Consider the following 24,433-nt stretch of genomic DNA (forward strand, 5'->3'; position numbering starts at 1 on the left):
TACCTCCAGCTTTTATGACCATGCTCCTCCCCCCACCCCTTACCTTTTTATTCGGATGCCTGCCGACATTTTTCATTACCTTAGTGTAGGGCTAAAGCCTGAAACATTGTTATGTATCTTTTTCTTTCCTTCATAAAGTACACTGCTTGACCAGCTGAGTTTCTCCAGCAATATGTTTTTTTTTACTTCAACCACGGTGTCTGCAAACATTTGTGTTTTACTTCTTCAATCCTGTATGCAGTCTGCAGGTAAAAGGTAGAAAAAGGATTTACGTTGATGTTGCCAGGGCTGAAAAACTTGTGAGGAGACAATGACTGGGACATCTTTTTCCACCTTTGGGAACAAATAAGATTTCACTGATGTGTACATAATTATGAAATAATTTCTATCAACAGAAATCTCAAGAACTGGAGGGCATAAATTGAAATTAATTGGTAGGAAAAGAGGGTAATCAAGAGAAAGAAAACATGCCACCTGAAAAAATGGTATTGGCAGACCCTCATTATTTTTTTTAAACAAGTTGTAACTCTCTTGACCAAAGGTTAGGAGGCAAAATTAATTTAATCAGCATGAACATGGCTGAAAAGCTTCCTTCTGTTCCATAAATTTCTCCAATTCTTTGAGCACATTATCATTTGCAGCAACTTCCTGAATGCAATCTGTCTTTCTGACATTACAATCGTGCCTAAACTTTAAAAATACCTCTAAGACACCTTGTCAAGCTCATATTGTTAATAATTTCTTTTTATAATGCAAATTCTTTTACAAATTTCCATAACTTTCAAATCTTAAAAAATGAATAAACTTTCTCAAGGTAATAATAACGAATTGTCATATACTGTACTACAATCTTGTCAGTCAATCCTCCAAAAGAAATGAGAGAGAGAGGCCATTCGGCCCCCCAAGCCCAGTCTGCATTAAACAAAATCACCCACACTCCTGTTCGGCTCCGAATCATGGGTCCTCTACCGGCATCACCTACGGCTCCTAGAACGCTTCCACCAGCGTTGTCTCCGCTCCATCCTCAACATTCATTGGAGCGCCTTCATCCCTAACATCGAAGTACTCGAGATGGCAGAGGCCGACAGCATCGAGTTCACGCTGCTGAAGATCCAGCTGAGCTGGGTAGGTCATGTCTCCAGAATGGAGGACCATCGCCTTCCCAAGATCGTGTTATATGGCGAGCTCTCCACTGGCCACCGTGACAGAGGTGCACCAAAGAAGAGGTACAAGGACTGCCTAAAGAAATCTCTTGGTGCCTGCCCCATTGACCACCGCCAGTGGGCTGATATCGCCTCAAACCATGCATCTTGGCGCCTCACAGTTCGGAAGGCAGCAACCTCCTTTGAAGAAGACCGCAGAGCCCACCTCACTGACAAAAGACAGAGGAAAAACCTAACACCCAACCCCAACCCACCAATTTTCCCCTGCAACCGCTGCAACCGTGTCTGCCTGTCCCGCATCAGACTTGTCAGCCACAAACAAGCCTGCAGCTGACGTGGACATTTACCCCCTCCATAAATCTTCGTCCGCGAAGCCAAGCCAAAGAAGAAGAAACCTAGTCTTTAAACTCAAATATCAATTTCACTTATCAGCAAATCATTGATTCATTTAGCATCCAGAAACTCTATGGATTTCTGTTTGGAATGCAACCAGTGACATTGCCTCCAATTCCACAGAGCTGAGAACTTCAATTATTAGACACCTTGTGAGCAGAGATTTTTTTTTTCAATATTTTATTTAAAGAATTTACAAGTCAAACAAGTCAAATAAATCCAACAATACAATTAACCAATGTATTTAACAGCAACCCTTCTTGTTGACTAGAGCAGAGATTTTTGCTACTGCAGACTGAAATAATTTATCACTTACTTTCAGTTGTAATACAAAGTTTTGACAGCTTAGCCAAGAAATAAAAACATCCTAACTAGATCACTGAGTAGACAGCAAGCACCTTTTTCCCAGGTCGAGTGTAGCAACCAGAGGGCAGCTGAACACGGTGAGGGAGGTAAGTTTAAATGTCAGAAATAAGGTTTTTTTATATATATACACAGTCATGGGAACTAGTACAAAAGGGCATTTAAAAGACTCTTAGACAGGCACATGGATACAAGATAAATAAAGGGTTATGGATATAAGGAAGGAAAGGTTTAATTTGTTGAGTACGTTTCTATTGGTTTGCACAACATCATGGGCCAAAGGATCAGGACTGTGCTGTAACATTCTATGTTTTATATTCATGCTCTATCACTTCTTGTGGTGGTCCACCACCGGCCTACTGCAGGGGGCAACGTCTGTACTGCAGGAGTGTAGGGACAGCCAGCTGTCAATCAGTCGGCCTGAAGGGATCAAGCCCCACCCGGTCGGGTGTCAATCATATAAGCCTGCGCCGGCCTCCCGAGGCCTCACTCAGAGTTACTGCAGCCACAGCCAGCCTGGCTCTGTGGAAGTCTTTGTGGATTAAAGCCTGTTGTACAGTCTTTACCTTGTGTGTATCTGATTCTGGCTAACAGTGCACCATAATTTAATCCACAAAATTTTCCCACGGCTGCCATGGAAAAACTCCTGTGCGCAGGGAGCCTCAAAGTCGACCCACCCACGAGATCTGGCAGCACGCGGTCGAGGCATCATCGAGGCACACGAGGGCAGCATCCTGGACTCAGATCGGAAGAGGTTGGTCCTAAGCTGGGTCTCCAAGCCTTCCAGGCAATCAAAGGCTGCTCCACGTACAAGAGCGCAATGGAAACTCTTGAGAACTTGTACAAGCCCCCCATGAATGCGGTTTGTGCAAGGTACCTCCTCAACACCCGAGCCCAGCAACCCAGGGAGATGGCTGAGTCTTACCTGGGACACTTGCGAGAGTTAGCCCGACCGTGTCTGGCTGAACCCAGGGTAGGTGCAGATTCGGTCGAGAGGCTGATCCGGGACGCCTTCGTCTGAGGGCTACGCTCGAGGGCCATCCAGCAGAAGCTGCTGGAAGACAACATCTGCGCCCTAACCAAGACTGTGGAAGTGGTTCAAACCCTGGAAGCAGCAGCCCTGCACATCAAAGCTTTCGATTCCAGGTTCCCCCAGGCTCCGTCATGGTCCTCTCACACTGAGGCTGCAGCCCCAGACTGAGCTGGAGAGAAGAACGTCGCTGCACCCGGCGCCCCTGTAAGTACTGTGGGTCCTGGTGTGGGTCAGATCAACGATTGTGCCAAAACTGCCCAGCTAGGAACCAGTATTGTTCCCGATGCAGCAAGAAAGACCACTTTGCAAAAGTGTGCCTCTCAAAACATGCCAGCAGCTCAGCGGCCCTCTGCGACCTCCCTTGGGGACCACCCCCACAAGCGCGTGCCGGGCGGCGCCACTATCTCCGTGACGACTTCTGCCTTCCCTGACTTCGACCGTGCAACATCCGGCCCCGCCAGCGAAATTCGCAGCATGTGCCCCGAGCTCCTGCACCAGGCCCCGCCCTCGCCAGTGCTGAGAACTACAGCGATGTCACTTCCAGCTCACAGCTTGACGTCACTTCTGGCTCACATAATGACATCACTGCCGCCAGCCGTAGTGATGTCACTTCCCCCAGCGCAACGGACACGGCTGGGGAAGGAGGCCAGCCATGCAGCTGGCCCCCACGAGCCTCCGCCATCTTGGGCCAGGCAGCAGCCAACACGGAGGACCCCTGACGACGTTGAGAACGACGTGGTCAACACGTGACCACCCTACCAAAGTTCCACACGCCTCCGGGTTCCATCGGCTGCCGCACGCCATGCCCCAAGGCCGATGTTGACGTGGCCAACACGGGCGATGACCAGGCCGCCCAACCAATGCTCCCCATGTCTCCGGAAGCCATAAATCACTCCGCACAGCCAGAGAGCCACGACTCCGGCTCCAAGACGGTCCTGGCCGCTACCACGCTGACCAGGGACATCCCCCATGTCCTCGGGCGCTCAATGATGGACATGCAAATCAACGGGCAGGTAATGAAGTGCCTATTCGACAGTGGCAGCACAGAGAGCTTCATTCACCCGAGTGTGGCCCATTCCCTGAGATTAACAGTCCACCCCACCACCTGCTCGATAGCCCTCGCCGCCAAGGATAAGACTGTTGGTACTCTCGGGCGCTGCTCGGCTGATATAACTGTGGGAGAGTTCAGGCTCCTGGTTATGCCCAAACTCTGCGCCCCACTCCTCCTGGGCCTACATTTCCAGTGTCACCCTTGCTTTATGGGGGCCCCAGCCTCCACTCACAATACACAGCACGCCAACCTACCATCCCCGGCCAACCTGCAGCTCCTTCACCCTGCGCAACACCCCACCAGCGCTCCTCCCACACCATATGGCTCTCCGCAGATGCCTGGGCCTGTTCTCTTGTTACTCGCAGTGGGTTCTCCACTTCTCTGACAAGGTCCGCCTACTGGCCCAAGCCACAACTTTTCCCCTCCCACCCGAGGCGCAAGCAGCCTTCATCCGCATCAGGCAAAACATCGTGGACGCCATGATGCAGGCTGTGGATGAGGACTCCCCCTTACAGGTGGAGAGCGATGCCTCTGAGGTGGCCCTCACTGCTACCCTCAACCAAGGGGGGGGCGTCCCGTCGCCCTCTTCTCCAGGACACTCCACAGCTCCAAGCTAGGGCACTCTGCCATTGAAAAGGAGGCCCAGGTGATTGTGGAAGCGGTCCGCCACTGGCGCCACTACCTGGCCGGCAGGAGATTCACTGTCCTCATAGACCAGCAGGCCGTGGTGTTCATGTTTCACACTACCCACAAGAGCAAGATCAAGAACTATAAGATCTTGCGCTGGAGAGTCGAGCTGGTCACCTATAGCTATGACATCCAGAACCACCCCGGGAAGTCTAACGACTCCCCTGATGCCCTCTCTCGCACCTGCATGTCTATGCATGATGACAGGCTGCAGGCATTGCATGAGTCCCTCTGCCATCCAGGTGTCACCAGGTTGTACCACTTCATTAAGTCCCGAAACCTGCTGTACACCATCATGGACGTCAGGGACATGACCAAGGCCTGTTGGGTCTGCACGGAGTGTAAACTCCGCTTCTTCTGCCCCTGTAGGCCCATGTGGTAAAGGCTACTCGGCCTTTCAAGTGCCTCGGCATGGACTTCAAAGGGCCTTCCACGAACTGAAATGTCTATTTCCTCACGGTAGTGGACGAGTACTCATGCTTCCCTTTCACTATCCCTTGCCCAGACACCTCCACTGCCCCGTCATCAAGGCCCTGGGGCAGATATTCACTATGTTTGGCTACCCCACCTTCATCAACAGCGACCGGGGGTCTAGTTTCATGAGTGACGAGCGAGGGGCATCACAACCAGTCGCACGACGAGCTATAACCTGAGAGGCAATGGGTAAGTGGAACACAAGAATGGAGTGGTCTGGAAGGCAGTCCTCCTGGCTCTCAGGTCGAAAGGGAGGGCCGTTGAGTACTGGCAGGACACCCTGCCCGAGGCGCTCCATGGCATTCGGTCGCTGCTGTGCACGGCTATCAGTGAGACCCCTCACGAACGTCTGTTCTCATTCCCCAGGAGGTTGGCGACTGGAATGTCCCTCCCAGCATGGCTCACATCCCCGGGACCGGTGCTTCTGCGTAAACACGTAGGCCGAAGCCCTGGTCGATCAGGTTTTCCTCCTTCATGCAAACCACAACTACGCCTACTTTAGGTTCGGCAGTGGCAGGGCACCATCTCAATCAGGGACCTGACACCAGCAGGACCACCCATCACACCATGCTACCCTCCAGCCCAGAACAATGCTGACCGGGCATACATCCCCGTCGCCACGCAGCTATGGGGCACGCAGGACCTCCTTGACCACCAGGGGCCTGCCTCAGCCTTGGGAGATGAACCCGCCCCCCCCACCCATCCAATATGACCCTCATATGTCGACCCCGGCCACCCCACCAGCCACACAGAACTCTGCTGCCAGCCCCCCCATTTCCCTTCCAACCGGTGACCAGGAGCCAGTCCTACGACGGTTACAGAGATCCCGGCGGCTGCCGGATGGTCTCAACCTGTAAATATTGTATGTATATAGTGGATGCGATTTCTTGTTACTGCCCCCCACCCCCACGGGACAATTTTAAAGGGGGTGAATATGGTGGTACACCACCGGCCTACTGCAGGGGGATACCTCTGTACCTGCAGGAGTGTAAGGGGACAGGACCATCTGGCCAGCTGTCACTCAATCGGCCTGAATGGATCAAGCCCCACCCGGTCGGGTGTCAATCACCCTCTGATTGATCCGAGGCCTCACTCAGAGTTACTGCAGCTACAGCCAGCCTGGCTCTGTGGAAGTCTTTGTGGATTAAAGCCTGTTGTACAGTCTTTACCTTTGTGTGTGTGTCTGATTCTGGCTAACAGTACATCACACTTCCGTTGAGCCTTTTAAGAAGTTTGCACATTTCAATGAGATTACTTCCCATTTTCATAAAATCTCAAGTTTAAAAGGAAGCTCTACCTTTATTCTATTTCTCCTTGTATGATGGTCCAGGAATCTGGGCTTTTACAATGCTGCTGTTAAAACAAGAATGTTGGCAAAAGGCAGACATCTATTGGCCAAAGAGGAAATTTAGCTCAATGTCCGTCATTGGGAAAATGCTTGGACCCATCGTTAAGAAAGAGCAAGATATGTGGATAGAACTTGTTATATTGAGCAGATGCTGCATGGATTTAGAAAAGGAAGGCCATGTTTGACATATTTACTAGAGTGCTTTGATAATGGAATGAACACAGTTCAGAGGGGAACAGGTGGATGCGTAAACTTGAATTTCAAGAAGGTATTTGATGAGATGTTTCATAAAAGACATTCATCAAGATAGAATAAACACAGCAGACTCGCCAAGGCAAATAGCGCCTTTGGAAGACTACACAAAAGAGTCTGGAAAAACAACCAACTGAAAAACCTCACAAAGATAAGCGTATACAGAGCCGCTGTCATACCCACACTCCTGTTCGGCTCCGAATCATGGGTCCTCTACCGGCATCACCTACGGCTCCTAGAACGCTTCCACCAGCATTGTCTCCGCTCCATCCTCAAAATTCATTGGAGTGACTTCATCCATAACATCGAAGTACTCGAGATGGCAGAGGCCGACAGCATCGAGTCCACGCTGGTGAAGATCCAGCTGCGCTGGGAGGGTCACGTCTCCAGAATGGAGGACCATCGCCTTCCCAAGATCATGTTATATGGCGAGCTCTCCACTGGCCACCGTGACAGAGGTGCACCAAAGAAGAGGTACAAGGACTGCCTAAAGAAATCTCTTGGTGCCTGCCACATTGACCACCACCAGTGGGCTGATCTCGCCTCAAACCGTGCATCTTGGCGCCTCACAGTTCGGCGGGCAGCAACCTCCTTTGAAGAAGACCGCAGAGCCCACCTCACTGACAAAAGACAAAGGAGGAAAAACCCAACACCCAACCCCAACCCACCAATTTTCCCCTGCAACCGTGTCTGCCTGTCCCACATCGGACTTGTCAGCCACAAACGAGCCTGCAGCTGACGTGGACATTTACCCCCTCCATAAATCTTCGTCCGCGAAGCCAAGCCAAAAAAGATTAGCTTGGATAGAGGATTGAATAACCAATGGAAGCCAAGGAATTAGGATAAATGGCCGTTTCTCTGGTTGCCAATCAGTTGCAAGCAAAGTTCCACAGAGGTCAGTGCTGGGCCTGCAACAGTTCATGATATAATTTAATAATTTGGAAGAGGATACCAAGTGTGGTGTGTAGAAGTTTACTGATGATGCTGAAGACAGTGGGAAAAAAATGTGCAGAGGATGAAGAGAGTTTGCAGATAAAGAGAAAGGTTAAGTGAGTGGGCAAGGATCTGCCAGATAGAGTACAATGTTAAGTGAGTGGGCAAGGATCTGCCAGATAGAGTACAATGTTAAGTGAGTGGGCAAGGATCTGCCAGATAGAGTACAATGTTAAGTGAGTGGGCAAGGATCTGCCAGATAGAGTACAGTGTTAAGTGAGTGGGCAAGGATCTGCCAGATAGAGTACAATGTTAAGTGAGTGGGCAAGGATCTGCCAGATAGAGTACAGTGTTAAGTGAGTGGGCAAGGATCTGCCAGATAGAGTACAATGTTAAGTGAGTGGGCAAGGATCTGCCAGATAGAGTACAATGTTAAGTGAGTGGGCAAGGATCTGCCAGATAGAGTACAATGTTAAGTGAGTGGGCAAGGATCTGCCAGATAGAGTACAATGTTAAGTGAGTGGGCAAGGATCTGCCAGATAGAGTACAATGTTAAGTGAGTGGGCAAGGATCTGCCAGATAGAGTACAATGTTAAGTGAGTGGGCAAGGATCTGCCAGATAGAGTACAATGTTAAGTGAGTGGGCAAGGATCTGCCAGATAGAGTACAATGTTAAGTGAGTGGGCAAGGATCTGCCAGATAGAGTACAATGTTGGCAATTGTGAAGTCATCCGCTTGAGAAGAAGAAAAAATAAAAGTTCAGAATATTAGTTGAACGGTGAAAGACTGCACAAAGGGTCTTGGGGGGTGCTTCTGCATGAATTGCGAAAGGTTGGTTCGCAGGTGCAACAAGTCAATAAAAAGGCAAATGAAATGTTGACTAGAACTGGGGGGCATAGACTTAAGGTTCAAGGGGAGCTGATTAAGGATCGAGATGAGGATGAACAGCTTCTCCCAGAGTAGTGAACCTGTAGACTTCTCTGCCCAATAAAGCAGTAGAGGCTGCCTGACTGGATATACTATATTTAAGACACAGTTAGACATTTGTTTGCATAGTAGGGGAATTAAGGGTTGTGGTTAAAAGCAGGTAGGTGGGCATCAGCCATGATCTTATTAAATGGTAGAACATGCTTGAGAGTCCAGATACCCTCCCCCTGTTCCTATTTCTTGAGTTGTCAAAATCAAAATTTATTTGTCATGAACAAAATCACAAAATTTGTTGTTTTACGGCAGCGTCACATTCATATAACCCACCTTGCAAAATATAAATCAAAACAGTGCAGCAGAAGTCAAAGTAAGGCAGTGTCTGTGGTTCATTGTTCATTCCAGAATCTGATGGCAGAGGGGAGAAACTGTCCTTGTGCCACTGAGGGCTCACCTTTAGGCTCCTGTATCTTTTTTTCCTGATGGTAGCAGAGAGGATAGAGGCTTCTTTAAGACATCGCCTCTTAAAGAGGACCTCAGTGGATGAAGACTGGTGTCCATGATGACACAGGCCGAGTTCACCCCACTCTGGAGTTTTTTCTTGTCCTTAGTGGTGGCACCTCCGTACCAGACAGTGATGCAACGAGCCAGAAGGCTCTCCACGGTACACCTGTCAAACTTTTTGAGAGTCTTCAGTGACATACCAAATCTCCTCAAACACCTCACAAAGTATAGCCGCTGGTGAGCCTTCTTCGTGATTGCATCAACATGGAAGCTCCAGAACATATCCTCAGAGATGTTGACACACAGAAATTTGAAGTTCTCTACCCTCTCCACCACTGAACCCTCGATGAGGATTGGATCACGTTCCTCTGACTTCCTCCTGAAGTCCACAATCATCACCTTGGCTTTGCTTGGTTCTAATCAGTCCAGTGAATATTTCCTTCCCTTCCTTGGTAGCAAATCTTCAGTATATTCTTTTGTGCAAGAAGAATAAAATTGTTACATAACACAGCAGGTATGTTCCCTGGTTTCTCAAGATCAATTTAATGACACAACTTGCTGAATCAAAACTGATGGTGTTATGAACGCGAAGTGATATATATATTATTTTAAGTTTGTTTGACACTACCTCATTCATCGCTGCAACATAATATTACTTCAAGCTTTTCACACAATCTTTTACTCTCATTTATTTTTATCTGGGTCATCAAGCTGTGATGAAATCACACACAGAATATTTCATTCTACTTTAATTTTTTTAAAATTCAAGATCAGTTTGATGCCTTCCTGATCCTTGACTGCTAGACATTCAATTATTTTCTCCAATTTAAAAACACAGTTCTGGTGCAAAGAGACATGGATGCCCAAAAGGAATAGTCAAAAATTTACTCCATGCATCCCAATCTCAGCAACTAGTGACAAACAGAAAATCAGTTTCAGTTGTGGTGAGTAAAGCATAAAGATCAACTAGCATGTGGAATAATTCTCCAACTCCATGTAACTATAAAATGTATGAGAGGCTAATAATATACAGTAGAAGTCCAAAAATCCAGATGGCAGAAATCCGGACCACCTGAAAATCCAGACTTTTCAAAGACTGTCAAACTTTTTTAATTTAGTGGGCTTTTGTGTGTGTGCGTGCATGCGTAAGATAGATACACAGCAGCAACAAGTAACCAATTTATTTAAAAATGCTCGTTTTGATAAACAAAACATGCTGTATTTGCTAATCAATAAACTAACAAAATGTACCTATTCATCTCTTCATTTTTCCTCCTTAAATATGAATTTTAAAAGTATTGCTCTAGAATACAGAAAATCCAGACCGACCCAATTCCCAAGCAGTCTGGATCTTCAGACTTTTTTTTCAAACTTTATTTAAAAGATAATAAAAACATAACATACAATATAATAACAATCAAAAATTAATTTTACAGAAATATATAGGAAAAAAACCCAACAAAACACAAAAAACCCCATCCCACCCACCTGGCCAAAAATAATGGAGCCAAAAATATTAGTTATATAACATTTCAAAGTATATCCAAATATGGAAACCATTTATCAACAAAGAAAGAATAATTATCATGTCAATTAGAAGTAATTTTTTTCATAACAATACAAGCTTTCGATTCATTATGCCAGCATCCTATATTAATCTCTGTAGTATCTTCCAGGTGCTACTGATAGCACTAAACGTACAAGAGCAATTTGAATTTTATTCAGCCCCATTCCTCTCAGAGATGCCATATCACCCAACAAAAAAATCATTGGATCTAACAGTAATTTAAAGTTATATAATTTTTCCAAAACTATCTTAATTCCTTGCCAAAATAGCTGAACTTTAACACAAGACCAAACAGCATGTAAAAAAGTTCCAGTACATAAACCACACCTAAGAATCCAAATTTCTAAACCCATATTTTTTCAATTTCTCCAGGGTCAAATATAATTGATGTAGAAAATTATAATTAACCATTCCATATCTTACATTAGTCAATTTAATTACATTATCATGACGCATATCCGCGCAATCATCTTCAAGGAAAATAAACGCTAAATTACTTTCCCATTTAAGTTTAGATTTTTCCCAATCTGGTTTATCCATATTGGCCTGTAACAAATGGTACATAACCGAAATACACCCCTTCTTTGGTACAGAGGAAATCAAAGTTTCAAATCTCGTCAAAGTAGGTAAATTCATCTCTCTACCATAATTATCTTTTACCAAGGCTCTGAGTTGATAATACACAAAGAATTTACAGATATACCAAATCTTTCCCTCAATTGGTTAAAAGAAAGAAATTGTCCCTCTTCAAAACAATCCTGTATTGTCTTTATATCCTTATAATCCCAACTCTTTAAATAATTATTAAACATTGAAAAAGGAATAAGCTGGTTATTATACAATAGAGTTAAAATTGATAATTTACCTTTTGATCCCAAAACCATATTTCTTTTAATCCAAATCTTTAACAAATGTTTCAATACTAGCATATTATGTTCCTGTAACAAATTCAAATTCCAACGAAATATAAATTGATGTACCTCAGCCTCAGAAATACATGCCATTTCCACCCTGGCCCAGCTAGGGGGTTGATCTAAATCCATCAATCAACTAATAAATTTCAACTGGGCCGCTTCATAATAATTTTGAAAATGTGGTAACTGAAGTCCATGTAAGTTTATGCAATGCCACTCGAGCTAATTTACCCTTCCATAAAAACTCCTGCACTGCCTTATTCAGATCCTGAAAAAAAGCCCTTTGAAAGTAAACAAGGTATCGACTGAAATAAATATTGAATTCAGGGGGAAAATATTCATTTTAATACAATTGACCTGGCCAATCAAAGTTAATGGAAGATCTTTCCATTTAATCAAATCCACTTTAATCCATTTTAATATAGGCACATAATTTAACTGATACAATGACTGATAGTTAACATCTACAAACACATCCAAATATTTAATTCTATTTGTCCACTTTAATTTTGTAATAATTTTAAATTCAGAATAACCTCCTATTCCGACTGGTAAAATTTCACTCTTATCCCAATTAACTTTATATCTGGATAATTCTCCAAATTTCAACAAACACTCTTGTAACTGCTTCAATGACCGTTTCGGTTCCGTAAAATATATCAAAACATCATCCGCAAATACATTGATCTTATATTCTTCATTCCTAACCTTCATCCCTCTAATTTTGTCGTTTTGCCTAATAGTCTGAGCCAATGGTTCAATAGCCAATGCAAATAAGGCTGGTGACAATGGGCAGTCCTGCCGAGTTGAACGAGTCAACTTAAATGGTAAAGAAACCTGACCATTTGTCACCACCCTGGCAATCGGGTTTGTATACGAAGCTTTAACCCAAAAGAGGGCCGAATTTAAACTTTTCTAACACCTTAAATAAAAAAATCCCATTCAACCCTATCAAAAGCCTTTTCTGCATCTAGTGCAACCACCATAGAATGGTTAGGTTGATTTCGGTATGCATTGACCAAAGTAATTAAACAAAGAATATTATCTGATGCATTTCTATTTTTAATAAAACCTGTTTGATCAGTATGTATCAACTTAGGTAATATTCAGCAAGTTTGTTAGCTACTACTTTAGCTATAATTTTATAATCTACATTTAATAGGGAAATAGCCCTACATGAAGTCACTTTTAGTGGATCTCTATCTTTTTTTGGGATAACAGTTATTAAAGCACTTGAACAAGATTCTGGTAACGTCTGATCCTCAATAACTTGTTTTAACACATTTACAAAAACATTAGATAAATCATCACAAAATTTTTTATAACATTCAAAAGAAAATCCATCATCCCCTGGAGACTTTCTGTTTGGCATTTCCTGTATAGCTTCCTTAATTTCAAAATCTGTAAATGGAGATTCCAATTCCTGAACATATTTCTCTTCTAATACCAGTAATGTTAATTTAGATAAATAAGATTCAATAGATTCATTGTCCTGCTTCCCCTCAGAAGTATATAATTTTTGATAAAATTAATAAAACTAGTTATTAATTTCTTGAGGCTTATAGGTAATTGTTGAATTCTGTTTAACAGCATTAATAGTCCGAGATGTCTGTTCAGTTTTTAGTTGCCAACCTTATGAGCTCTCTCTCCCAACTCATAATAACGTTGTTTAGATCGATTAATTAAGCACTCAAACTGATAAGTTTGTAATGTATTATAATGTAATTTCAACTTCGCTAAGGCAGCTTTTTTGACTTCTCTCACATCCTTCTGAAAATCTTTCTCTAACTCAGCAATCTGTTTTTCCAACCTTAAACTTTCTGCCATATATTGTTTCTTAACTTTCGTAGAATAACTAATGATCTGCTCTCTCAAATAAGCTTTCAAAGTGTCCCATAATACAAAATGACTATCCACAGAGTTAACATTCTCAGTCAGAAATAAAGAGAGAAATAAAAACTCTGTTTTTTTCAGTAACATTGCATTAAACCTCCATCTGTAAGACGAACGTACCACTTCCGAACCTTCACAAGAAAATAATAACGAATGATCTGATAGAACTCTTTTATATTCAGCTTGCAGTGCTCTACCCTGTAGGTGCGCTGATACCAAAAAAACCTATTCTAGAAAATGAATCATGTCATGAAAAATAAAAATAAAAATCTTTCTCTGTAGGATTAACCTTTCTCCAAATATCTACCAGATTTAAATCTTTCATCAACGCACCAATTTGTGTTGCCATCTTTGATTTCCTTATACTTTTCGGATTTCTATCCAATAAAGGGTCCAAAACACAATTAAAATCTCCCCCAACTAAAATATTTTCGTTAGCTCTAGTTAACAATAAAAAAGCTTCTGAAATAAACCACTCATCATCTATATTAAGTGCATAAAGATTAAACAAAGTCCAAGATTCAACAAAAATTTTAAAATTCACTCGTAAAACTCTCCCAACATTTCCCTCTGACGATTCTAGTTCAAATGGTAAATTTTTATGAATCAAAATTACTACCCTTCTTGCCTTAGAATTAAAAGAAGAAGAAAACACATGTTCAACCCAGTCTCTTTTCAATTTCAATTTTTTTTTCGGTCAAATGTGTCTCTTGTAAAAAGGCAATATCAATTTTCTTTTTTTTTTAAATATAAGCCAATACCCGCTTTCGCTTAATTGGATTATTTAATCCCTGAACATTAAAAGTTGCAAAATTCAAAGTAGACGTTTTTACTAACTACTAATATATTTACAGGCTATAAAATAACACTCCTCCTTATAAATCTTCAAAATAAAAAAACCCTTAGTAAACAGTAAAAAAAGAGAAAGGAGAAAAAAAAATATTTTTTCCCCTTTCTCCCCCTCAAAAATTAAAAGTAACCCAAAAATTTTTAAAAAACACCCTAAAACTCTGGGTGTGGTAAACCAACTAGTGGCAATGACTATCAAAGCTGTCGGTGTCACCCCCCCCCACCCCCAGCCAGATGCATACTCATTATTTAAATAAGCACAATAAAATAGAATAGATACATTCAGCCCAACGATTCCAAACCCAGTGATTGTTCCGGGTCTTCAAAGTCAAGAAGACTTTGTGCCAGCTCTTCTTTCTTTCCATTCTTCCTATACGGATTCCCATTTACCCTCCTCTTAGGTGACGATGGTGAAGACTGACGATTCCTTTGCAATTCTGGCAATGAATTAGCAAAAATCAAAGCATCATGGTAATTCTCAAAAAATTGGAATTGAAAATTTCCATTAAAAACTTTCAAAATCGCGGGATAACTAAAGGCAAACTTATAACCTTTCGCCAAAGTACACCTTTAGCCGAATTAAATTCCCGTCGTCTTCTAATAACCTTCTGGCTCAAATCAGCATTAAAAAAACTGTTATTTTGAAACATTAACGGAGATTGACTTTGCTGTGCTTTCTGTACCGCCATTCATAAGATCATGATTTTGGTGGTTTGTCCTGGAAGTGGTTTCTTCCTCCACGCTCTATGAGCTCGATCCAATTCCAAATCTTCAGGAAAAAACTCCTTGCCCAATACTTCAGGAATCCAGTGCTTAAAATGTTTTATTGGATCAGAACCTTCAATATCCTCTGGAAGACCAACTATTTTCACATTATTCCTCCGGCTTTGATTTTTCAACGAATCAATCTTCTTCAATAAATCCCTTTTTTGAATCCCCCACTCTACAAAGGAATCCTCCACTTTTTTCATTTTTTCCCTATTATGCTCCACCTGATTTCGACTTTCAGAGAAAGGTGTTTCAATTTTTTTTAAATTATCTTGTACAGTATTAACAGATTTTATACGTCTGTTAATATTACTTTTAACTACAGTCATTTCTTGTTTCATAGTTGTCATTTCATCACACAAAGTATTCATTTTTGTCTTCACCTCCATAAATCCTTGGGTCATTTGAGTTGACATTTGTTTTGACATATTCTCCATTTGACAAGCAATCCCTTCCAAAACAGTGAACACAGAGTCCAGTCCAGGATCCATAACCATCTTTTGAGGCTTACCTTTTCTAACTTCAGACCCCTCCTCCTGAATCGATTCCAGCAAGGTAAGTTCCTCTTCCTCCTCAGGCACAATAGGTCCTTTACCTGAGTGGCTGCGGGGTTGGATACCAGACAGCAGCACACCAACCTCGTCGGGCCACCACTGTTCGGGCTCCCCCACAGCCGACATCTTTTCCAAACGTTCACGCACCCGGGAGGCACCACGCATGCCGGGCAGGACCGCTGAATGCACACGTGCGTCTTCTGACGCTACACTGTGTGTCCCCAGGCCACCAAGCAATGTCGCAGGTTCACAGGATCCTCTGTCGGTCGAGCTGCGCACCCGGCATTACATGCACGCGCGTCAGCAACGGCCGAGCTTACCAATGTGCCAGCGCCATCTTGTGACTGCAGAGTCAGTGCCGGCATCAAACTCAAATGGGCAGGAGTTCTCTGAGGTTTGGAGGCTCCCAATGACAACTCCATGGATTCAACTGTGCAGGTAGGCCTCAATTCTTCTACACTTTTATAAGGTAGTTTTTTCTGAAGTTGAGCTTTAGATTTCTTCACATTAAACCACTCTTATTCAGAAGGCTGTAAATACTATTTTTATCCACTTTTGTAATTTTTAAAAAAAATAAATCGGGTACTTAAGAATCTAGCTGGGGAAAGGTGGAATTACATGTCTTTCTTCTACGCCATCTTGCCATGCCCCCCAATTTTCAGACTTCTACCGTAATCTGAAAGAGAGAACATCTAACAATATCTCAGTGTGAATAGCTGATCGAGTAACAAGAGGAATTTAAATTCATGACCATCTGCGATAGGGCTGATAAGGTTAACATTAAGCTGGAAAAGATGCAGATGAGGCAGCCTGCCATGGCAGCGATCAAGCCGGCACTCCGGGTTGCGAGTGCAACCAAAGGCCAGCAGCCCGCATAGCAGCACTGGCCCCAACAAGTGAACTGGCAGGTGAACGGCAAGGGCAGCTTAAAGGCCAGAGACCCCAAAATGGCACTGGCCTTGCTGTGCAGTGCATGGGGAAGAAAGGCAATGTTATGCAGGAAAGAACCTGCGAGAGGGAAACCCACTTTTGTTATGCATGCTATGACATCAGCCAAGGGAACAATGCAAGTAAAAAAAAGTCAGGCCTGAACCCTAATAAAACTCAAAAGCTTAACCTGACTACACGTGTGTCTTCTTTCGAGTAGCGTGCGGCTACAATTGGTGATCCCATCAGTTTAGATGGCATCTAATCCCAGCGATGAGTGAACAGGTAGCAATCAACGCAGTCGCTCTCAAGCTGCCAACCTTCTGGATGAATTCACAACATGTGTGGTTTGACCAAGCTGAGGCACAATTCCAGATCTGGCATGAACTACCATGTGGTGCGCGCCCTGAACCAGGACGCAGCAGGCCGGTGGCCAACTTCATCCAGGAGCCCCCATCAGAAGGTGCGTACACTACCTCAAGTTCTTGCTGATTGAGATCTTAGGGCTCTCACGACGTAAGAGAGGGGCACATCTGCTCCACCTGGTCAGGCTAATGGACAGGCCTCCATCAGCCCTCATGAACAGGATGCTGGCCCTCCTGGGGCAAACACGAGCCCTGCATCATGTTTCAGCAAGCATTCATGCAGCAACTGCCAGAGGATCTCCAACTGCTCCTGGGTGACGTAGATTTCAGTGACCCCCGGAAAGTCGCAGCACTAGCGGACGATCTATGGAAATGGAAGAGAGAGTGCTTGGTGTCTGTGGGATCAGATCGAATGATTACGCCAGCCCTGGCAGAGTTCCCTGCAGTGCTCATCCCACAATTCACCATGGTGATACCCCAACATGAGTATAACACCACATCCTAACCCAGGGCTCGCCACTCCACACAAGGGAAAAATACCTTCCTCTGGAGATGCTCCAGCTGGCGAAGGAGGAATTCAGGAAGCCGGAGGAGCTCAGCATTCTTTGGCGGTTGGATTGCCCATGGGCTTCTCCCCTACACATGGTACCCAAAGAAATTGGGGGCTGGAGACCAAGCAGCAATTACCTCCGGCTCAACGAGGCCACAACAATGGATTGGTACCCCATGCTGCACATCCAGGACGTCGCAGCTAACCTCCACGAGACAAGGATTTTCTCCAAAGTGGACCTCGTGTGGGGATATCATCAGATCCTGGTACACCCTCATGACCACCATCATCACTCCATTCAGCCTCTTTGAATTCCTCCGAATGCCATTCGGGCTAAAGAACACCACTCAGACCTTCCAGCGATTCACAGACGCAGTGGGCCAAGACCTGGACAGCACCTTCATGTACCTGGACAACATCCTGATGGCGAATAGGAACCAACAGGAGCACATGGCTCACCTCTACACCCAACTGAGTGAGTTCAGCCGGTCGATCAACCCAGCCAAATGCCAGTTCGGATTGGAGGCCATCAACTTCCTGGGCCACAGGATAACCAGGGAAGGATTCACACCACTCCCCAGTAAAGTGGAGGCATTCCAGAAGATCCCCAGACCCAAATCAACCAAGGGACTACACAGGAGTTCATGGGGATGATCAATTTCTATCACAGATTCATCCCTTCACCTGCCTGGATTATGCGGCCCTTGTTCGTGAAGGAGGTCAATTGGGATGAGGAGTTAATGGAAGCCTTCAGGAAAGCCAATAATCCCTGGCAGACATCAGTCTCCTGGTACATCCCAGGTCAGACACTCGAACAGCCCTGACGGTGGATCCCTCAAAAACAGCGATCAGTGGAGTTCTGGAACAGCAGATTGAAGAAAGTTGGCAGCTGCTGGCTTTCTTCGGCCTCCAGAACTGAAGTTCAGCGCTTTTGACAGAGAGCTACTGGCACTTACTTAGCCATCCATTACTTCAGGTACTTCCTAGAGGGCCAGTCCTTCGCAGCTTTCACAGACGACAAGCCCCTGACTTTCGCCTTGGCTAAAATCTCGGACACCTGGTCAGCCCGCCAACAACGAGAGCGCAAGGCATGTCTCCGGCAAGGACAATATGGTGGCCTACGCACAGACCAGGCAAAGTATCTATGTGCTATCGAGGGGAATAGACTTCATGGCACTGGTGGAGGCACAGCAGAAAGACGAGGAGATGCCCCATACAGGACAGCCATATCGGGACTGCAGCTCCAGGATATCCCAGTCAGCCCAGATAATACCACCCTCCTGTGCAACATGGTCAGGTCAGGTCAGGCCCATCGTCCTGGTGGCTTGGAGACAATGGATTTTTGACTCCATACATGGACTGGCTTGCCCATCCATCAGGACCGTGGTCCAGCTGGTGGTCAGCAAATACGTGTGGCATGGATTGCGGAAACAGGTCAGCGGGTGGGTGAAGGCATGCATGCAGTGCCAAACAACCAAGGTACAGCAGCCCACCAAGACCCCACCTCAGCACTTCAAGCCTGCAGAACAAAGGTTTGAACATATGCACACAGAAGGACCTTTGCTGGTATCCCAGGGTTTCCGCTATTTGGTTGACCACTTCATCAGGTAGCCAGAAGCAGTCCCGCTGGCAGACACATCCATAGCTTGGTGTACCAAGGCCCTCATCTCATCCTGGGTGGCATGGTTTGGGTTAGTGTCTCACATCACATCCGACAGAGGGGCCCAGTTCACCTAAAGTCTATGGTCTGACCTCGCCAGGCTGGCCCAGCTGCATCACACAGCAGTCCAATAGGTTGGTGGAGCACTTCCACAGGCACCTCAAAACTGCGCTCATGACCAGACTCCAAGGACCCAACTGGGTAGACGAACTTCCATGGATGCCGTTGGGCATCCACATGGAGGACCTCAACACCTCTTCGGCCGAACTCGTCTACAGAGCTTCACTGGTGGATCTGTGAAAATTCGTACCATCCCCAGGCGGACAGCAGGATGACTCTGCAGTGTTCCTCTGCAGGCTAAGGGAAAGAGTCGGCAATGTAGCCCTGATTCCACCTTCCAGGCAAGGACACGTGGGGACCCACATATCCAAAGACCTGCAGAACTGAATGTTTTCATTCGCAGGGGTTCACATTGTCCACCACTTCAGAGGCCATACAAGGGTCTGTTCAGGGTTATCCGTAACAATGGGGCCACGTTCAAGCTGGAGGTCAGAGGCAAGATGGAGGTCTTCACCATAGACAGGCTGAAACCGGCACATCTGGACCCAGTGTGCCTAGTTGAGACACCAGCGCCATGCCGAAGAGGCAAGCCACTGAAAGCTGCAGAGACTTTGCCTCCAGGCATCAAGGACAATACCGCCAGTTCTTGGGGGGGGGGGGGGTCATGTGGCAGCCCACCGCAGTGATGATAGAGCTGGCGCTACAGGCAGCAAGCACAACCAAAGGCCAGCAGCCCGCACAGCGGCACTGGCCCCACAAACAGGCAGGTGAACAGCAAGGGCAGCTTAAAGGCCAGCAACCCCAAAATGGTCCTGGCCTTGCTGCGTTGCCAACAGACAGGGACAGCACATGGGGAAGAAGGCCATTGTTATGCAGGAAAGTACCCACGCGTGGAAAACCCACTTTTATTATGGACATTGTGACATCACCCAAAGGCGGGGGGGGGGGGGGGGGGCCATAGCAGGAACAGTGCAAGTATAAAAGTTGGGCCTAAGCTCAAATAAAACTCAGAACTTAACCTGACTAAACCACGTGTGTGCCTCTTCTTTCAGCTGCACAGAAAAGATTAACAAGGACGTTGCCGGAACTGGAGGGCTCAAGCTTTGAGGTGGAACTGGATAGGTTGGGATTTTTTTCCCTAGAGCAAAGGAAACTGATTTGGGATGGGGGGGGGGGGGGGGGGGAGGAGGAATAAGGGGACAGAACCTAAACCCATAGGAAGTGTTGCTACAATAAACAGTCATACTTTTTCCCCCCCAGAGTAGACTCTAAATCTAGAGGCCATAAATTTAAGGTGTGAGGGAAAAGATTTAAAGGAAACCCAAGGAGCTACTTTTTCCCCACACACAGAGGGTGGTGGGTGTGTCGTACATCTGCTGGAGGAAGTTTCGGGGGAGGTACAACACAACATTCAAAATACATTTACACACGTAAATAGGGGGGAATTCATACACCGACAAATGGCACCAGGTTACAGAGACAAGCCGATGACATGGTCAGTTGGGCCAAAGGGCCGGTTACAGTCTGAAAAATTCTATGGCAAAAATGGAATCCAGTTTACATAAACATAATACTACATTTTGACATATTCTAGTTCAATTTATTTCACATATCTTTTCTGTTATCCAAGTTTTCATCAATGTGCTCACCCTCTAAACATTAGGGCTCACAATCCAGGTTCAAATGACATCACGACCTGAAGGTTCCCCCTCGAATTGACAAGAGTTCAAAATATCCTTCAATTCCTTCTTCATTTCTGAAAAAATTCCAATCTAGGTGGCAGAGCACCATCATGTGTACTCAAGCACAATTGGGGCATTAATACCAGCCATGTCCCCATTCTGAAAGAAAATTCATTCTTGTTGTACCAAATCTTAATGGGAAAAAACCTGTTTGTATTGACCCGATCTCTATCCCTCATAATCTTGTGTACCTCTATGAAATCTCCCCTCATTCTCTGATGCTTTTGGGAATAAAGTCTTGATTCAATTTTCCCCTGTAATACAGCTTTTCAAGTCCCAGCCTCCTCCTTGTAAAATCTCTCTGGACTCTTTCAATCTTGTTAATATCTGTCCTGGAGGTAGGTGACCAAAACTTCTCACAATACTCCAAATTGGGCCTCACCAACGTTTTGCACAACTTCAACATAACATTCCAACTCCTGTACTCAATAATTTGATTTATGAAGGCCAAGGTGTCAAAATCTTTCTTTATGACCTTATGTACCTGTGTCTCTACTTTCGAGAAATTACATTAAGATCCTGCTGTTCTTCCGCAGTGCCCTGTCATTTACCATGCACTCCCAGAGAGCAAAACCTCACCTGTCCACATTAAATTCTATCTACTATTTCACAGTCCATTTTTCCAGCTGATCCAGATGCTGCTGTAAGCATTGAGAGCCTTTCTTGCTGTCCATCACATCCCCAATCTTAGTTTCATCTGAAAATGTGCTGATCCAATTTACTACATGATTAGTAAAAACACAATGCTGGAGAAACTCACAGGTCAAACAGCATACTTTATATAGCAAAGATAAAATACATAACCAATGTTTCAGGCTTGAGGCCTTCATCAAGGTACGAGCAAAATCTAGGCAGGCACCTGAATTTCTTTTCTCTTGCCAAATCACTTCTCTCGCCAAATTCCGTGGATCACCCTGGCCTCGATGCGAAGATATCAGCAGACACTCGCTCTTTAACACCATTCTACTACATTATTGTCCAGATCGTTGATATAGATGACATACGGGAGGAGTCACGTGATGGAGTAGTGGCCGGTAGGAAAATACCAGCCCCCTCCAGAAAAGAAAAAATAAAGTGAAGAAAACACAAAGTTCAAAAAACACAAAACACAACAAATAAAAAATAAAGTTGTGGAGTAAAGAAAGAAAATGGCACCCAAGAAGGAAAAAGTAAAAACGGGAAAAAAAAGAAAAGACGCCAGAAGAGGAAAGAGAAGGCCTTACCTGCATGAAGAAATAGGGAGCCATCGTGGAGAAAAGAGCCCGCTCCCCAAGGTTGGTGACGATCCTGCAGAGTCACGACCTCCCGACCGCTGGACTGCAAAAATGGCTCTCTGAGCCAAACAGAAGTGCGCACACTAAGGATAAAGAGAACATCGACAGGAGGGGTCCCAGCTAAGGAGCGAACTAACAGCACGACCAGCTGAGAGATGCCCGAAGTCAGGGCTCTCAGCTGGAAGAAGAGGAAAGCGACAGGAAAGGGTGTGATAGGAAAGAAGAACGGCAACAGGAATCCCAACAGATAACTAGCCCAGAAGAAGAGGACCAACAGCAAGAAGCTATGCAAAAAAACACCCAGCAAAGTGAGGCAAGCAGCTCAACAGGAAAGTCAGAAGAGACACAGATACAAGGAAGAGAAGTAGAAGATACAAACACAGGTGCAGGCACAGAAGAAGAGGAAGAAGAAGACCAAGCTCCGCACAGAGGATTAGAAGGTAAAATAGATGGACAGTATATAGATTTTTAAAATTTCAAGAACAAATGAGAGCATTAAAAGAATGGTTGACACTAGAATTTAGTGAAATGAAAAGAAAAATGAAAAGTACAGAAGAAAAAATGAGTAGAATAGAGCTGGTCATAACAGAAATAGGGAAAAGATTAGAAAATGTGGAAGAACGTGTAATGGCTGTAGAAATGCAAGTGAACGACTTGAGAAGAAAATTGGAAGAAAATGACAAAAAAGTTAAAGAGTCACAGGAGCTGTTAGCTCAGAAGATGGATATAATGGAAAACTATAGTAGGCGAAACAACATAAAGATAGTGGGCCTAAAGGAAGATAAAGAAGGCACAAATATGAAAGAATTTATAAAAGAATGGATCCCAAAGGTCTTGGGAATGCCAGAAATGCAGGAAGGAATGGAAATAGAAATGGCACACAGAACACTAGCCCCAAAACCACAGACACAACAAAAACCAAGATCCGTTTTAGTAAAATTTCTGAGATACACAAGAGAAAATATACTGGAGAGGGCAAGGAATAAAATTAGAGAAGACAAAAAACCATTGGAATACAAGGGTCAAAAAAATATTTTTTTTATCCAGACACAAGTTTTGAACTCCTAAAGAAGAGGAAAGAGTTTAACACAGCAAAATCGATCCTATGGATAAAAGGCTATAAATTTATGTTAAGATATCCAGCTGTGCTTAAAATATTTATCCCGGGGGAGCAAAACAGACTGTTCTCGGATTCGGAGAAAGCACGAGAATTTGCAGAACACCTGCACAACAGAAGGAGAGATGAAGAGATGTAACAAGAATGAAGAACGATGACAAACTACATATAAAGATGTAAAAATAATATACAAGTAAGAATTAAAGAAGGGAAAGAAAAGGGAAGAAAGGAAGTAAGGGGGGGAAAAGAGAAGAAAAGAGGGGGAGCTTTGTTATATGTGAAGATAAAAGTATTTTCTGGAGGGGGTTGGGTGGGAGAGAATAACAGTCACTGCGAAATCAGTTGACACTTGCTAACGGGTTCGCAATCCAAATGGAGAGGGGAGTTGTGGTTGCCCGGCAAGGGGCAACTCAGAGAGGGGGGGGACCACTTGAGGTTAAGGGAATTTTAGATGTGGGAGTTGTTGAAGTATTTTATGTTTTAGAAGTGTTGTCATACATTGAGTTCAAAAAGGGAAAACTGAGATGAAAATGGGGAAAAAGGGGAAGGTGGTGGTAAGGAAGTGGAAATGAGGTGTAAACAGAATATGAGATGGCCATGTTGAACTATATTAATGGAATACATAACCAAATTAAACAAAAAAGGCTATTAAATTTCCTGAAAAAAAAATAGACATAGCATTTGTGCAGGAAACGCATCTAACTGAAGTGGAACATAATAAATGAAGGAGAGACTGGGTAGGGCACGTAGCGGCAGCATCATATAATTCAAAAGCCAGAGGTGTAGCTATATTAATCAATAAAAATGTACCAATCAAAATAGAGGAGGAAATAATAGATCCAGCAGGGAGATATGTAATGATAAAGTGTCGGGTATATTCAGAATTCTGGAATTTGATCAATATATATGCACCTAATGAAGAGGATCAAAAGTTTATGCAAGATATTTTTTGAAGATTGTAGATACGCAGGGGAATATATTGATAGGAGGGGATTTTAACCTTAATTCGGACCCAAAGTTGGATAAAACTGGACAAAATACTAGCAAAAAGAATAAAGTGGCCAAATT

At 44.4% G+C, this 24,433-nt stretch overlaps 1 protein-coding gene across 4 annotated transcripts in view; it reads right to left on the bottom strand.

Moving 5' to 3' along the window:
- The window catches only part of arhgap39 (Rho GTPase activating protein 39), a 579,720-nt gene that overhangs the window by 485,164 nt on the left and 70,123 nt on the right, over nt 1–24,433 (bottom strand). For 2 of the 4 annotated variants that reach the window (XM_069914962.1, XM_069914963.1), the window contains exon 2: nt 80–242. The exons of the other annotated variants lie outside the window; for them this stretch is intronic. In XM_069914962.1, the coding sequence (XP_069771063.1) occupies nt 80–210 (131 nt within the window). In that variant the 5' untranslated portion in view covers nt 211–242. The remainder of the gene's footprint in view (nt 1–79; nt 243–24,433) is intronic. 4 annotated transcript variants of the gene reach the window in all.

Source organism: Narcine bancroftii, chromosome 1, assembly GCF_036971445.1.
Source record: "Narcine bancroftii isolate sNarBan1 chromosome 1, sNarBan1.hap1, whole genome shotgun sequence".
Lineage (NCBI taxonomy): Eukaryota > Metazoa > Chordata > Chondrichthyes > Torpediniformes > Narcinidae > Narcine > Narcine bancroftii.